This window comes from Pezoporus occidentalis, unplaced genomic scaffold (genome assembly GCF_034315485.1).
Source record: "Pezoporus occidentalis ecotype Australia unplaced genomic scaffold, CSIRO_AGI_Poc_V1 ctg81, whole genome shotgun sequence".
NCBI classification, from domain to species: domain Eukaryota; kingdom Metazoa; phylum Chordata; class Aves; order Psittaciformes; family Psittacidae; genus Pezoporus; species Pezoporus occidentalis.
The window spans coordinates 5,300,063-5,313,173 of record NW_026916170.1 but is presented as its reverse complement, the minus strand read 5'-3'; the positions used below and the strand labels follow the sequence as shown (position 1 = coordinate 5,313,173).

At 44.5% G+C, this 13,111-nt stretch overlaps 1 protein-coding gene across 2 annotated transcripts in view; it reads left to right on the top strand.

Annotated features, from left to right (window-relative positions):
- The first annotated feature begins 694 nt into the window (after window positions 1-694).
- GPM6B (glycoprotein M6B) overlaps window positions 695-13,111 on the top strand; it is a 109,258-nt gene continuing 96,841 nt past the window's right edge. The window contains exon 1 of one of the 2 annotated variants that reach the window (XM_062603784.1): window positions 695-851. In XM_062603784.1, the coding sequence (XP_062459768.1) occupies window positions 848-851 (4 nt within the window). In that variant the 5' untranslated portion in view covers window positions 695-847. The remainder of the gene's footprint in view (window positions 852-13,111) is intronic. The other variant, XM_062603781.1, reaches the window with a different exon arrangement.

The window sequence follows — 13,111 nt, the reverse complement described above, 5'->3', positions numbered from 1 at the left end:
GAGAAGCCGCTCATAGACCCCCAAGCTATTTGGTGTGTTACTTTCGGATCCCCTTCCATTTGGTTTCCCCAAAAGCTAAGATACATTTCTCACAGTGCTTAAAGAAATTAAAAAGTCACTGCAAGCGCAGGAAGGCAGGGTTGTGTGGCAGGAACATCACTTGGGTGGTAGCAACATCACTTGGGTGGCAGCTACTGCAGTGCTATATAATGCCATACAACAGCATTCATAGGTTCAGAAGAGGCAGTGAAGATGATAAGAATCACGTTGCTGAACACGCATATAGGTATTAATGAAGTAATGTTATGTTTGCGCACATTGTGCCCTTGCAGTGGAGGAACATCAAGAAGAAGATGCCTCTGAAGGTCAAGGGTGCCCTTAGCCCCATTTCCTGGGCAAGAGCCTGAAACGTAGAGGAGCAGGGAACCAGCCTGGCCCCAGGGGCTCCTTCCTGGAAGCCTCCTGAGGGCGAACGGTAAAACGCTGGAGGAAACCGGGGCCACCATACGAAAGCAAGCCCCAGCCTCAGGGACACCCCGGCAGCAGGGTCCGGGCGGGAGGAGCACCGCCTGCGTGCCGCGCCAGGCCGCCGGGCGGCGCTTCACCACTCTACCCTTCTCCGGGCCGGGCCGGGCCGGGCCGGGCCGGGCCGGCTCGGGCTCCCCCAGGGCGGAGCAGGCAGGCGGGGCTGTCCCCTCCCCTCCTCTCTCGCCGCGCCGCAGCCGCCGGAGGCGTGCGGAGCCCGCCAGTGTGCGCCTCCCGCCCAGCCTAGCGCAGTCCAGCGAGGCACGGTAGAGTGAGTCCTTGCCCTGTTTCCCCCGCATCGCCCGGGCGACCAGAGCCGGCTATGGGTAAGCGAGAGGGGCTGCGGGGAGCCCCCAGTCTGGGACCGCGGGGTAGGAGCAGGGGCAGGTGCTGGGCAGCCCTGGGGAGTGGTGGCAGCCCCAGCCCGGCCTCTTGCCGTGGGGCGGCAGCCTGTTGAGCGCCCCGGCAGAGCGGGCTGGGGGCGGCCTCCCCTCCATCCCGTTCGGGCCGCGCCGTTGCCACAGCGGGGCTCGGAGGGCTCCTGGCCGGCGAGGCAGCGGGACCACGCGAGCTGCAGAGCGCTCTCCCCTTTAAAAATCAATTACTATTAGTGGCGGTACTACAGGATCCCGGAGAGATAGTTTCTTGGAGGCGGTTGTCCGCAGCCGGCCCGGAGTGTGTGCCTTCTTACCCGGTCCTGCCGGCGCTGAGGCGGGGGTCTTGCCCCGCACGCCTGAGGCAGGGGCAGCCGCTGAGGCCGGGCCGAAGAGCAGCAGGGCAGCCTCGGGTCTCGGGTAATGACTCGGTCTGTTCACTGCTTCCCCTCTCAGTCCTCTGGGGGTGCTCAGCTTTGCCGTGGGGTGCAGTGTGGCCGGTGGGAGCAGGGATCACGTCGGGGGCAGGGCGGAGAGTAGACGTGCCTTTTCGGGATGGGGAAGGGTTGAGGTCGCTTGTTGTGCCCTGAGCGTTGGGAGACATTGGGGTAACGCGGTGCGCTTTTCCCTCTAGCCTTGGGTCTTCGCAGTGGAGAGAGTTGGGCATCGGTGAGAATTGGCGGCTTCTGTTCCACAACTTACAGGGAGGATAGCGGGTGTGTGAGTGTGCTAACGCGAGCAGAAATGGGGCCCTGGCTAGGAAAGGACTCATCCTGCATATGGGTCACTCGATATTCAACACACACGTTCAGCGTTCTCATCCTTTCAGGCATGGGCTGCTTCCTGCCAGCTGTCCTTTCAACCAACAGTACATCCAAATTAATTAAGCAGTAATGAAAGTTATGAAATTTGGGAAAAAAGAAAAACGCAACTGTATCTTTGGTCCAGTTTGCCGGTGGTGTGTCATTGCTTAGAGGTTGCAGCTGCTAAAGCAGAGCCATCAGTGCATGCCTGTGTGTTAACATGCACATACTGATGCTGGCGCTGTCTCTGGTTTTAATTAAGAAGAAAAAAAATATTAATTACTCAGCAAAAACTAAAGGAAGCTGACAGAAGTCCTATGGTTGCTACTTTGTTAAATTAATCCGCTTCACTTAATTCCTGAATTTCTAAATGATTATTAACTGGTTTGTTCCCTAGTTTAGTGAAGATCAGACTCCTGTAGTATTACAGCTTTTTTACTAAGTTCTTTGAAGTTTACAGCACCCCTTTCAATGCATGTTGAATTACTGATTCCTGCTGCCTCTGCAGCTCTGAAGGCCGAAATGAGCAAGCCAGCTGCATTACTGGCACGAAAAAGCTTGTATTTTGTGTGCATATTCTGACACCTTTTAGACAGCGCTTTCCCTATGTGAACTTTTGATATTAAACAGTGATGTTGACAGCCTCTTCCATGTCTGTATCTTAGTATCCGCTTACTACTTTTACTGTATTACCGTAGGCTGGTGTCAAGTAAATGTTGGAATGGGACGGAAGAGTGAAAGATAGAAAGGAATGTTTTTTAGTATTATTAAAAGAAGTTTATTCATTGGATTACTGTGTCTTGGGGAGGGATAAAATTTATTAGATAGCACGTATAAAATTGTTCTTAAGTGTCTTTGCTGCTAAGTCTATAAAACTGCTATTTCTTCAGAAAATCAAGCTACTAGGGGTTTAATATCAAAAAGTTGTTTTAAATCTTTGTGAGGGATTCATCCTGAGGAGAAGCAAATCTTTATTGTAGTCCTAAAGTCTTAGAAAACCACTAAAGTTAGTCTTGCAGGTTGTGCAAGTGTGTGAAATGCATGTTTTGTGTTGGTATAGAATGTCTTGTCCCGAATGTAGCAGTTGGGAAAAGGGGAGTGGAGAGAAGAAAACATTTCTTAAACGTTTTCCTCATAACAGCGACAGCACAAAACTCCAATGTCTCTTGACTTCTTTGCTTAGAAACATTGTTGGATGATCAAGCAGTGGCTGGCTGGGCAGTGATGGCATGGTCAGTCAGGAGAGGGGACTTCTAGCACAAATTTCAGATGAAGTACTTCCAAAAGAAGGCGCAAAAAAGAAGCCTTTGTCAGCTGTGGATCCAGTCCTTCATGAATACGATGTTTTGTTTATGCTATTGTATAACTGCTGTCTTGGCATTAGGTAGGCTGAGGCCAATGTGACCATCTAACCAGGACTTGTTTGGAGCCCAGTGCTGTATTGAGCTTCCTGATCCAATAGCAAGGATGTATTTGACTGACTGTCATCAGGACAATTTGAATTGTCCTTGCTTGCACAAAACTTCTTTGTAGGACTGGCTTGCTGAGGCTGATTTTTTCTTTTTTTTTTTTTCCTTTTGGAGGTGGTAAGAGCCCACTGTGGCCACTGATATTCATTGGGCTTTTGGCCTTCAGTGCTTCTGAAAGTCAACACTAATCAGGGTCAGCATTGGCTGGAAGGGTGTTAGTAATGACTGCAGGGCAAGAAAACCCACCTGTTGGTGTCTTACATCGTGGCACGCACTCTCCCAAATATAGAGTCTTATCTAGGAAGTGGGGGGAATGCGGGACTGTTGTATTATAAAATGAACAGAAAATGCAAAAGGTTTTTATTTCTAAAAAGTTTCACAAGCATAATACAGTGTAATTTCTTGTAAACTGTGTGTTTTCATCAGTTTGCCCCTTTTCTTTTTGTACTCCCCAAACAGTTGCTTTCAAATAAGAAAAGTGGTTGGAGCAGGGTGTGTACATATATTGTGTTTTGGTTGGTTGTTTTTTTTTTAAAAGAGATACAGGGGAGAACACTGTGTGCAAACAGGGGATGGTATGATGCCTGTCTTCATGTGGGTTTGCATCCCATCTCTCTGAGTCCCTGTGCAGGAAATGCTGCCTAATGGAGCCTGCAGACACAGGAGTTCCCAGGGGTGTCACCTGTCCTTAACACCTTCTGCAGCACATCCAGATCCCCCAACAGTATTTGCTGCTCCATCCCAGAATGAACCATCCCTTCCTTGCAGGCAGTAACCTCAGGAGCTCCACTTTAGGGGCTTCTACACCTGTAGAAACAGTCCTTGCTTTTATGTGAAGGGTGTCCAAAGTAGGTTTAAATATTCCCTAAACCAGGCTTTCTTCTTACAAACCACTGGGGGCAAAGCCTGAAAGAAAATCAGTCCTCTTTTCTTTCTATTCAGCTATACACTTTGTTCAGGCAGGAGCTGAAGTCTTTTGTGTGTCGCAGTAATAGTAAAATCTGATTAGTATCGGTCATTAAGGGTGGCTGGATTTCAATTGCCAAGTGGTGTAGTCCATATTCTGTTCAGTCTTGTACCTCTTAAATATATTTAACCTCATTTCTACAAAAAAAGGAAACTAATACTAAGTTTATCTTCCCTTAAAACCTGTGAAATATAAAATTTTATACTGCTGCCTTTCCTCTATCTCCACAACATCTGCTTAGGCTATTAAAAAGTACTTTATTTTGCCTTCCCACTGTAATCCTTTGTGTCCAAGAAAGGTGTGGAGGAGAAAATGTGCATTTCACATATTTCCCAGTGTCCTAAACAATTTGTGTTTTCACCATATTTATGAATTCTCTCTCTAGTTCTCTTTTTAAACAAGTGGTTCAGTAATACAAGAAAGCTGCAGTCCTATGTGTGAATTATGATACATCTGATAGATTTTGAAATGTTACATTTTAGAAAAACATACTGGATTATTGAATACATCCCTGGGAGGGCTGAAGTCTGGCAGTGCCTGATTATTTGTCTTTTCAGAGTGTTTCTAGAATTTCTTAAACCAGTTGAAATCTTCAGGTCACTTTCAGTGTTTAAAGAACTTGAATTATTTTTCTGAAGCCAAGGACCTTTTCTTATTTTTTTTTCATATTTGCTTCCATGTGTTGTGATTCCAGCAGTTGTCATGTTGCAAGCATCATTCATTTGTTTATATACAGCACTTTTCTATAGCCTTTTTTTTCAAGATTAATGCTATCTAATCACAGAACAGAATCATAGAACAGTTTGGGTTGGAAAGGACCTTCAAGGGTCCAGCCCCTCTGTGAAGAGTAAGGACATCTTCAACTAGATCAGGTTTTCCAGAAACACATCCAGCCTGGCCTTGAATGTCTCCAGGCATGACACATTCACCACGTCTCTGGGCAACCTGTTCCAGTATTTTACCACTCTCACTAGAAAGAATATTTTCCTCACATCCAGCCTGAATCTTCCATCTTTTAGTTTTAAACCATTATCCCTATTGCAACAGGCCCTGCTAAAAGGTCTCTCCTCACAGAATGGTTTGGGTTGGAAAAGATCTTTAAAGGTCATCTAGTCCAATGCCCCTGCCATGGGCAGGGACACTTTTTCACTTGCTCAAAGCCCTGTCCAGCCTGACCTAGAACTCCTTCAAGGATGGAGTACTCAGAGATGGGGCATCTACAGCTTCTCTGAGCCCTATTTAGTAATATCTGAAGTCATTACTCTAAAAAAAGCTGAAGACTATTTCATTATAAGGTTAAAATAAATTGAAAATAAACCCAGTGAAGCCCACTTCTTGGTATCTTTTTATATTCGTTGTCCCTGAGTGGTGTATGTTCTTGTAGCGAGGATTTTGTTTTCCCTGAGATATACAGCTGGTACAGTGAGACGCAGAATCACTGCACATAATGTACTTTCACTGTTGGTATTTGGATGTAAATGCACTGTTGTATCTCTAGAAGTGCAAGAGCATTGAATCCAATGAAATTTCACTGGGGTAGATCATTTGCAGAGGGCACTGCTGTGGCTTGTTACATTACCACACTCCACAGGATGGGCGTTCTTCCCATTGAAACTCTTGGATTTCTTTTCTTTTTGACCTCCCCCATGTGCATCCCAGCTGTGTGTTCCCTTCACCCCTCCTCAGACACACATGTACGTATCTGGTCCCAGTGAACGTATCCCCTAGGGCGGCACATCACCTTGCTCCTCTGAGTAGCTCCTTGGGCTGCTCCCACAGGGGGATTGAGAGCTTTCACAGCACCACAGAAGCAGCTTGCCTGTGAGTTGCTCAGGTCCACCTGCAAAAAAAAAAACTGAACTCTTCATGGCACCACTGCAGAAGATGTATGTATTTGCTTATAGTGTGCTTTTAATATAGATGCTTTTTACCCTGAAGTGTGGAGTCAAAGCTTGCTCCTGATGGAACACATGGCATCTTGCTGGAGTGCCAGGCTGATCAGGGTACACTGTGGCACGTCTGGGGGTTGTTCTCCAGGGTACTTGTGGCTGGATTGATTTGAGCTGTCCAGGGAAATCAAAATCCTTTCTGTTCTTCTGTCTGGTTCTTTAAAATCTGTTTGGGTGTGAGTGCCTCTGGGTTTGAGTTGTGGTGAGCAAATGTAAGGAAAGATAGTTCAGTCTCCATGTGGGACATCAAAGAATGTTGTATTAAACTAATAGGTCTCAGCTGAGCCTGTGAGGCTCTGTCCAGATGCAGAAACCAGGGCTGGGAGGGTTTGTGGGTTAATACCCAAAATGGCCAAAGGATGAAACAGAGCTGTGGTGGCTCTTGTCCATCACGTCCGTCTTGTAAGGTGTCTTCTTCCAGGTTGTATTTAACGTAGCCTATGTCCCAGAGGAAGGGAACTCAGCATGACAGTACTGGGGGAGGAATCAAAGTCTCCTGATCTTCTCACAACTTTTCTTCTGTGGGCAGGTGTGAACTTCTGACAACTTGGGTGCTGGGATGGCTGTGCCTGTCAAAATTCCATATCATCCCTCCCCTGTAAACAACAGGGGAGAAGATTTCACCATTCAGTGTAACAAATACACAGCATCCTATGTTCCGCTGAGTCCTCAGCTGTTTGTTACTTTCTACTGTTGCTCTGTCTTGGTTCTTTGTCAGTCTCTGTCTCTGTAATTATTTGTCTCTTGGGTTTTAGGCTCAAAGCTTGCATGTGGAGTTGTGGCTTGGGAACCATTTACAAGCAACACAAAGAACTATGAGAATTTGAAATCTTTTGTTCTCCCTGGTTTTGGAGCTGTTTCACTAGCAGTAGTTTCAAAATGTGAATGGAGCTTATGTTTCATTAATAGAAAGATGTGCCTGACAGAGCTATTGAGTGATATAAACCTTGGTGTGTTGCTATGTGTCAGTTTTGTGTGTGTTTTAATGCTTTGATAGTTTAGTGGATGTGACACTCATGAATTTCAGCCTGAAGTTATATGTACAAAAGCTGATTTTCAGGAATGCGTTTGCACTTAATGTTTGGTTCCATTTTGTTTTTTTTGCCTGGGGAGAAAAATGTAGAAAAGGACCATTGTTCAAATATAGCTGGGACCTGGGTCATGAAGAAGACTGAAGTTATGAACTGATTTGGAGTATCCAGCATATGGTACTCCTTCAGAATTTGTGATGGCTTTTTTTAATGTTTTATTAATTGCACAGAGTTATGATTGCATATTGAAGCCTTAAAACACTGTCTTTGTATACATTGTGTCAGTGTCAATGAAGAAAATACAAGAATTGCCCCAGTCTAAGCCATGCATAAATCAGAGAGTGGGATTTCACTGAGGGAAAACAGGGCAAAACTTGCTCTGTTGGTGGCTCAGGAGTGAGGAAGCAGCTGGCTTGCCTTCCAGGTGCTGCTTTGTGGAGTGACAGGCAGAAAGGACACCTTGCGTTAACAACACAGCTGGCTGGGAGATCCAAACACCAGAGTAAATGATGGGAGCCCAGCCAGAGGAGGATTATGTTTTGAGTAGTGAGCTGGTTTTCTTAATATTGGAAACATACATTTGGGCTTACTGGTGGTTTTGTTGAGCTGGAGCCATGGAGCTAACTTAAGAGGAATCTGATTCCTGTTGCCAGCAAGGCACAGCTAACTGGGGTTCTCTGATGTCTGGTTTTTGCTTTACATTTTAGTCTGTGATTTTTTGTCAGCTTGCATGCTAGGAAATTCATAATTTCCTGAAATTCCTAAATGCTGAGTGTGCATCAGTGAAGCTGCTGGGTGAAGGTGAGCGTTGGCTGCCTGCAGTCTCTTGCCTGCACCCTTTGTGAACCTGCTTGGCAGAAGAGCTGCTGTTGCATCTTAGGATCACTTTAAGAGAAATTCCCCACTGTTTGTTTTTTTGGTTTTGGTTTTTTTTTAACTCATTGGGTTTATATGTTGTTTAGTTTCTGATGGGACATGAATGTTTCATGACATGAAAGTGCTTTCCTCAACTTAAGATCTCTTTTCAGAGCTTCTAAAGTTCAAGGTTCTAGGAACCTCTGTCAGAATTGGGCACTCACTGTTGACAAACATTATGCAAGTCTGAATTAGTGCAGAGCTCTGGCTGGATCTTCAGTGCTTTCTCCTAACTTCCCTACTAAAGTAATTGTCATTTTCTTCTTGGTTGTGTTTTCTGTATCTTATTTCGGGTTTCTTTTGAAGGAATGACTTCTGGAAGGTTTTAAACAATTGCTGTTTGTTTGTAAACTTAGGCTTTTGTTACCAGAACCCTGTTGACATAAATGTCACCTACTTTCCCAAACAAAAGTGTAAAATGAGTTGTATTTGTGAAGCACACAGCTGAAAGTAAGTTTGCCACATGCAGCTTCCCTTGTGGGAAATTAAATGCTTTTCTTGAGCTGCTTAGGCATGTATTAAAAAAAAAAAAAGAAGAGAGGAGGAAAGAGATGACTAATGGGAGTATTTGGAGCTGAGAACTCTTGGTGCAAGCACAGGGATCTGCTCCAGCACATCTGTCAAGAGCCCACGACTTGCAAGGTGTAATGAACAATAACACTTCATACAACATCTGCTTGGGCTCTGTGATGGGCTCTGATACAAAAGCCTTGAAATCTCTGAGATATTTGTCATACCATGTCAGGGGAATGCAACAGAATCTGGTTCATCATCTATTATTGCCTGCTCCCCAGACAGTGAAGTTACTAGGTACTAAAGCTGATAGCTGTTTCCCTGAGCCAGTTTTACGTAAGCATATACAAGGAATGCAGTGCAGAGGGGGCTTTAATATGTGTGACTGGTATAGCCCATGTTAGTAATTATATCTGTTAAAGAATGTATACCTTCACTTCATTCTCCCAGTCCATGCTGAAATTAAAGTGGCAATTTCTTATGCCTGATAATTGCCTGATGAAAATCCCTCATTTCAGATAATGTCTGGAAACTTAATGACATGGAATGAAAAATAGCCAGTTAAGTAATTTTGCTTTTTAATGGCCCATAATTTTTAGTTTCTCTCTTGAAATTGTTCTCAAACAGTTTGAAAATACCTATTTTTCTCCACAAACTTGAGCTATGAGAAGCATAGAATAGATACTTAATCTTTAACCTCCTCCTGGGGTTCTCAGTTTTTTTCATCTTACCTGCCACTTACATGCTTGCCAAGACCGTGTTTGACAAATTGTTGTAATCTGCCACATATTAAATTCCTCTTATTCCTCAGTGGAAACCTCTGGGAGGCAGAAAAGAACCAGGAAGGAGTAAACAAACTCTTGAAAACACTAATGTAAAGTAGCTGTGCTGGACTGAAGGTGGGTATGTGGGGAGTGGGTGGAACTGAAAGCACAAATGAGGTAGCAGCATGAGTCAAGACTCAAATGATTTTAGCCTTAACCAATCTGCAGATTTCATTAAAACATTAAAATGTTGGTTTTTTTTTTTTTTTTTTTTTTTGTAAATCTTTGTTTCTGGATTATTTTTTTTTAAGGTTTTCTATGGCTGTTGTCACAAAAACTGCTGGATGTTTTCCTCATTATGGTCAGCTCACCAGTGCATCCCAGACATAATTTAGGCTCTTTCCATCACCCTTACAAAGGGAAAGTGCTGGATCTTCATAGTTGAACCTTGTCTTGTCCTCCTTCCAGGCTGTTTTCTACTAGGTTTTGTGGGAAAGGGATGTGTGTGAGGGCAAATTATTCCTTGTACCTCTTCTTCCTGTTGGCATTTGAGCCTGCATTGAAGCCATTCTCCCTCAAATGGTGACCAGGAAGGAGCACTTGTTCATTTTGCATGCATGGGTTTTACACGTGGTAGGTGAGTACGGCTATGACACTACCCGATGGTGCACTTGGGTACTTGCAGGTATGTTTTCCATAGAATGATAGCTGCTAGCTTCTGTCCATTTCAAAGTAAGGCACCCCTCCTAAGAGAGAGAAAACAGTGGGTACTTTTGGAGAAACAGTTTTAAAATACACAGAAAATCAGGAGACGCTCTCTTAAAGCAGAATTAAGTTCTTTACTGGAGGAAGTTTGGGGGCTTGGTTTTCTCTTTCCACAGTAATAGAAAGGCACTGCACATGTGAAATAGTGTATGTTCTTGCTGAGGCTAATGGGAATGTCTTGGCTGCTGTTAAAAGCTGATGTATAACTGTTAAATTACTGCACGCTGAATCTTTTAGCTGTTCTTACAAGAACACAAGGAGAAAAAGTGCATGAAAATAGCAGCATAGTTACAATTGACACTAGCTACTTCTTCCCATTACAAAATGCACTTAGTTGATGAACTGGTTCTGGCATGCTAAACGGGTGCCTGTGCAGGACTTCTGAGGAGAGTCTTGTATGGCCTTCGTAAGAAGACATAGATGGCGAGAAGCTCTTATCCAGCCTAAACATGACTTCTCAAAGCATTCCTTCCTCTTTCTCATGGTATAAGGCAGGTTTATAGATTAAAATATGCCATCATGCCTGCTTACATTTCATCTACTGTAATTCTGTAAATAAAAATAATAAAATATTTGATCCCTAACCCTTTGGTTTTTAGGGAAGAGGATGGTAAGATTAGTAGGAGGGAAGCATGCCTTATACCTTCAAGTTTGTGAGCGTGACTACTGTGCCCACTTCCCACATGGTCAGTAGTCTGTCTTCTTCTGCATGTGTGAAATGTTCCTTATGTTAGCTTCTGTACCTTGTAAATAAAGTATTTTCTATTGCCTTACTCAGAAAATATGTCAAGCTTTTAGTTGCATATGCTTCATTGCTCCAACACTTGTGCCTTGCATTTGCATATTATTATCAGATCTCTATGGAAAGATATTTCTTCTCCTTACCCAAGTTTAAACACAGGAGAGAAATCTTAGAATCATAACATGGTTTGGATTGGAAGGGACTTCAATGATCATATCATCTCAACCCCACTGCCATAGGCAGGGACACCTTCCAGTAGACCAGGCTGCTCAAAGCCCTATCCAACCTGGCCTTGAACACTGCCAGGGGTGGGGCAATCACAGCTGCTTTGGGCAACCTGAGCCAGTGCCTCAGCACCCTCACAGAAAATAACTTCTTCCTTGTATCTGATCTGAATCTATGCCGTTTCAGTTTAAAACTATTCTCCCTTGTCCTGTTCCTATATGCCCTTGTAAAAACGTCCCTCTCCAGCTTTTCTGTAGTACCCTTTAGGTATTAGCCTGCTAGGTCTCCCTTGAGCCTTTCCCAGGCTGAACAAGCCCAGCTCTCTCAGCCTGTCTCCATAGGAGAGGTGCTCAAGACCTTTGATCATCTTCCTGGCCTCTGAATTTGCTCCAACAGATCAACATCCTTCTTATGTTGGGGGACCCCAGAGCTGAATGCAGTACTCCAGGTGGAGTCTTAGAAGAGCAGCGTAGAGGGGAAGAATCACCTCCCTTGACCTCCTTGCCACACTTCTTTTGGTGGCGCCCAAGATATGGTTGGCATTCTGGGCTGCAAGTGCACATTGCCAGGTAATATTCCAGTGAACTTGCAGCAAGAGCCTTTGGTCTTTGATGGCAGATATGGTGGAGCTGTGATGCTTAAAGCCTCCAGGCTTGGCATCTGCTGCCTCTCTGCTTTGTCCTGAAGGGGACAGCTGGGAAGAGCACCCCATTGAGAATCTACATCCCAGGCCTCCCGCAGCACTCAGGATGTACTGTGATACTAACAATTAATTTAAAATCCTTCCCCTAGGTCATCATGACTTTTAAGGAGCTTTTGCACTTATCTCAGAAAATGCCTTTCTTCCTTGCGTGTGACCTGCCAGGACAGCTGTGTTTCTCTTAAGCACTGAACTTAATGATACAAAACATGAAGCTTGAGAAGGGGAGAGCAGGATTACAGCTCTTCTTAGCTGTGTACCCACTGCCAATGTCCCTTGCGTGGGAGAACAGCATGACCAGGGCTTTTGTGGCTGCAGGACAGATTGTAAGGCATGACTTCAGCATCTGTGATCCTTTCTGCTAGGGGTTTAGAGGCTGATGCTTGTATAGCCTTTCAGGGCTTAGTGTGAAACAAGGCAAGCTTTCTTGTTTGTTAATGCAATGCAATGGAAAAGACTTTTTTCAGACTTCACAGTAACATTACATGTAAAGGTCTTCCTTGGATTTGTGTATATTGCTAACACACATTTCTGATAAGCCCTGTGGACTAGATGGCTTTGCATCATAGGGTGATCACAATGCTTCTGCATGCAGTAGGACAAAAGTTGCTCAGTGTGGATGTCTGGTAGTGCTTTGTCTGAGCTGTACAGCTTCTTTCCTATTGGCGTCCATACAGTAACCTAAACTAGCCTCTTTTCACATGGCCTTGAATTGGCTATTGGCTCACCCTCTCGCACACTAGCATGCACACTTTTTAATTTTCATCTTTGCTTGAGTTCTCCTCCTCCTGTTGCCTCTTCTCATGAAGCTGTGTGTGGGCTTACCTGCAGCATGGTAGGAGTTTGCATGAGGAAATACCTTCCCAAATATTAGCCTTGGCAGTTGTGCCTCTGTGGAGGCACATGGAAGAGGCAGGGCAGCAGTCCCAGCAAGCTTCACCACCTTCTTTTGTTTCCCTCATAGCTATGGTGAGCCTGGATGCGAAACCAGGAATGTACGCACTGGAGATGATTTAAGGAAATGTGCAGCACTACATACTAATAAATTCAGGTCATGATACTCATAGGGTAAGCACAGTGGCTTCCTGCCTCCCAAGTGGTTGCTGTGATTCTGATGTGAACTCTTTTGCCTTATGCCAAGAAAAAAAAAAACCTGTGCAGTAATTAAAATTTACCTGAACTGCTTTAGAAGAGCCTGATTTGAATTAGGGCATGATTATTAACTCTAGTAGTACTCAGCTTTGCTAAATCTTTCCCTGACTTCCATGCTGTTCATTCCCCTGCTACTCCATCAGCTCAGTAACATTTACTGGGTTAGTATCTGTTTAGATGAGACCCTTCATTTCTGTGGAGAAGACAAGGACTTGGC